The sequence below is a fragment of the Sus scrofa genome, chromosome 7, assembly GCF_054392235.1.
Source record: "Sus scrofa isolate SSC_HxYL_T2T_F1_AM1 chromosome 7, Sscrofa_HxYL_maternal_Yorkshire_Landrace_v2.0, whole genome shotgun sequence".
Lineage (NCBI taxonomy): Eukaryota > Metazoa > Chordata > Mammalia > Artiodactyla > Suidae > Sus > Sus scrofa.
Window position 1 is genome coordinate 88538982 of NC_139389.1, and position 3619 is coordinate 88542600.

At 36.2% G+C, this 3619-nt stretch overlaps 1 protein-coding gene across 1 annotated transcript; it reads right to left on the bottom strand.

Annotated features, from left to right (window-relative positions):
• Positions 1 to 2683: 2683 nt before the first annotated feature.
• LOC100152712 (olfactory receptor 4N5) lies at positions 2684 to 3619 on the bottom strand. Its single transcript, XM_021100061.1, has one exon. It carries the CDS (start codon positions 3617 to 3619, stop codon positions 2684 to 2686), a length of 936 nt encoding a protein of 311 aa, XP_020955720.1.

The following is a 3619-nucleotide window of genomic DNA, read 5'->3' on the forward strand; positions in this document are numbered from 1 at the left end:
ACTGACATTAATATTTATGTAGTGCAAGCTCTTAGACAACAGATTTGCTCATTTTTTTTCTGAAAATATTTTTATTTCACTTTCACCAAAGACTATGAATTAATCTCATTTAGACTTTTAGCTTGGTATTATTTTCTTTCAGCACATTAAAGACATCACACCACTGTCTTCTGGATGCCATGTTTCTGTTATGGGAAAAGCTGTCAGTCTTGTTCTTTTCAAATCAACATACATTTCCTCACCTAGAGACATTTAAGAGTCTTTCATTTTAATCTGTCATATATTTACATGTTTGGGTGTTTTCTTGGTCTTTATGCTGCTTGTGGGTTATGGAGGTTTTGTGTATGTGGATTGATGTCTTTCATCAGTTTGTAAACAATCTTGGTAGTTATCTCTTCAAATATTGCATCTTTCCCATTCTTTCCTTTCCTTATCCCATTTGGACTTTTTTTTCATCTTTGTAAGATATTTTCATTGTATCTCACAAATCTCTAAGGCCCCTTTCTATATTTCTCAGACTTCCTATTTGCATTTGCATTTCAATTTATGTGTTTTTTACTGACTTAACTTCCAGTTTACCTTTTTGTATTCTTCTCTGTTTGATCTGATTTTAAACACACTTAATTTTTTTAAATTTCAGATTTTTTTAATTCTAGAATTTCCTTTTAATTCCTTTTATGGATTCCAATTGAAATTCTCTTTCTCTCTCTTACTCTCACACTTTTGTTTAACGTATTTACTGCATTTTCTTCTATAATCTTGAACATACTAATAGCTATAATTGTAATGTTTTTTTATTTACATTCATTTTCTGCAAAACCTCTGCTTATCTTTAGTTATCTATTTTTTATATTTTGATAATCTATTTTATGCATTTATATTTGTAGTGAGTTTTTATTAAATTGTACATACTTTTTTATTAAAAAATATTTTATACAGGCCCCAGATCATGTTACTTTCCTCAAAGTAGATGCATCCATCTCACTACTAGATCAATATAGTGGAGGTTAATTCTCTTAATCCACTGTGTCTCCAATAGGTGCACATTCACCCTCCAGAGGACATTAGGCAAAAATGGAGATATTTTTGATTGTTTACAACTGAGGAGATGCTACTAGCCCATAGTAAGAAGAGGTCAAGGTACTGCTGAACAATCTGTAGTGCATAGGAAACTTGTATATCCCCAAATGTCAGTAACATCAAGGTTGAGAAACCCTGTTTTAATCCAAATGGATTTTTTAGGTTTAAGCTGATTTTCAGCCCTCATAACACTAAGACTATCTATGGTTCTTTCATAGACCTCCAGTATTAAAATTGAACCCTGACATATTCTCTAGACTTCTCATTCATTTATGTAAGATTTAAGTTTAGAAATGATGGAAGTGGGCATAGAGACAAGAGAGTATGAGGCTTCCATGTTGTATGGAGATATCTGGTAATACTAGAGTGGCTCTGGACTGTTATTACCATCATAGGCCATGTTTCAAGTGATGGGATCCTGGAACCAGCAGTCAAAAAAGTGACTTCTGTATCCTCCAACTTCATAATTGCTAGGAGGACAGTAATTCCTTTTATATACCAGTTTGTTGGTAATGTTTTGGAATTTGCTACTGGGCACCACATCAAATTCAACCCTTACAGTACTTTCCATGATTTTGCAAACACCCAATGCCTTATAGTACCCTCATTAAAAAAAAATAATCAGGACAGTTTAGTTACTAGTCCAGTAATTACTGGCACGCCAAACACAAACATTATTGCATTCAGAGTGAAAAGATTTTTGAGTGAACTGAAACTCCTCTCTAAGATTTAAAAAATAACAACTAGAAATCACAACAAAACTCACCAAAACTTTGAAAAATCAAGTTCAATAGATTTCATGAAATTTTCAATGGAATATGACACCTTTCTTTTCTTCCCTCCAGCAAATTAAGAACAAAATCTAGGTCTTTCAATGTCATGAAAATATTTAACAGAATGAATCTTTCTACTTAATGATATTTTACTATACATAGCCCTTTGTTCAGAATCTTGAGGCTCTTGCTATAAGTCAGATAGGAAACATTAGTTACTCTTTTACTTAATATCTTTGAATAGTCTCTCTTTGAAATATGAATAAATTGAAATTATTGGCATCATCTAAAATACATGATTTTTTTCTTCTACCAATATCTCCAGCTTCAGTTCCTCCCACTTTTGCACTCACTAACTACACTACAGCTACACAATTTTTTAGGGTCTTCAAATATACCAAATTCATACGATCTTTGTATCTGTGTACGTCATCCTCTCTACCTGGAATTTTCTGTCCTCAGATAATTGCATGGTTGTCTCCTTCAAGTCATCTGAGTATCAGTTAAAACCACTTGATAAGATTTTGCTTAACAAGCAAACATAAAGTAACTACCAACTACCAGTCCAGCTCTATTATAACATGTTTATTTACTTAAGAGTACTCTCTTCATATATTATGGTTTTTTTTTCAATTAATAGTTTAACCTATTTTTGTCCACTTAAATGAAACCCAACAAGACCTGGAATTCTACCTGTTTCATTCATATACCTAGACTAGTGTCTGGGGATGTTTGGTAAATACATTATTTGCTAAATGATTGACTGATTCCGTAATAAATAAATAAATAATTCCAAATGAACTTTCTCCTTTCTTGCTTTTCTCATCCTTCTATTGCATCCAGCAAACCATATGCTGACTCAATAATCTCCTCATGGAAGCTTTTACTTCCTGGTTGTGAAGAGTATAAATTACAGGATTCATCAGAGGAAAGATTACAGTGTGAAAAAGGGAAACCACTTTGTCAGCTGGAACGGCTCTGAAAGGGTGAGTGTAGATGAAAATGGCAGGTCCAAACATGAGAAACACAATGATAATGTGTGTGGTGCATGCGGAAAGAGCCTTGTTCTTCCCTTCAGAGGAGTGTCCCTTTACATGGCAGAGGATGACTGCATAGGAGGCCAGAAGCCCTAGAAAGCAAAGGAGGCTTAGCAGGCCATTGTTGGAAACCATCAGGAACTCCACCACAAAGGTGTCGGTGCAGGCCAGCTTGATGACCTGCGGCACATCACAGAAGAAGTTGTCCAGCTGGTTTTGGCCACAGAAGGGCAGGTAAAGAATAAGAGCCACTTGTACAATGGAATGAGTAAAGCCTCCAAGCCACAGAGCCACGAGCAAGGCATAGCAGGCCCTGGGGTTCATGACAGTTGAGTAATGTAAAGGACGACAGATGGCAATGTAGCGGTCAAAGGCCATCACAACAAGAAGGAACATCTCCCCCGCTCCAAGGAAATGCAAGAAAAAGAGCTGAGTGATGCAGCCTCTGTAGGAGATCACCTTCTTCTCAGAGAGGAAGTCCACCAGCATCCTGGGAGCCACAATGAAGAAGTAGGATGCATCCAGGAAGGCCAAGTTGCCCAGAAAGAAGTAGAGTGGAGCTGGGAGGCCAGGGTCTGACCTGATGGTGAGGATGATGAGGAAGTTTCCAGGAAGGATAATGAAGTAGAAAATTAAGACTAGAGTGAAGACCAGTAGTTGAGTACCTTGAGACTGAGTCAGACCAAGGAGGATGAATTCGGTTACTACTGTGCTATTCTCCCTCTCCAT

Coding starts and splice junctions, on each gene's coding strand:
- LOC100152712 (XM_021100061.1), bottom strand. CDS start 3,619: ATGGAGAGGGAGAATAGCACAGTAGTAACCGAATTCATCCTCCTTGGT.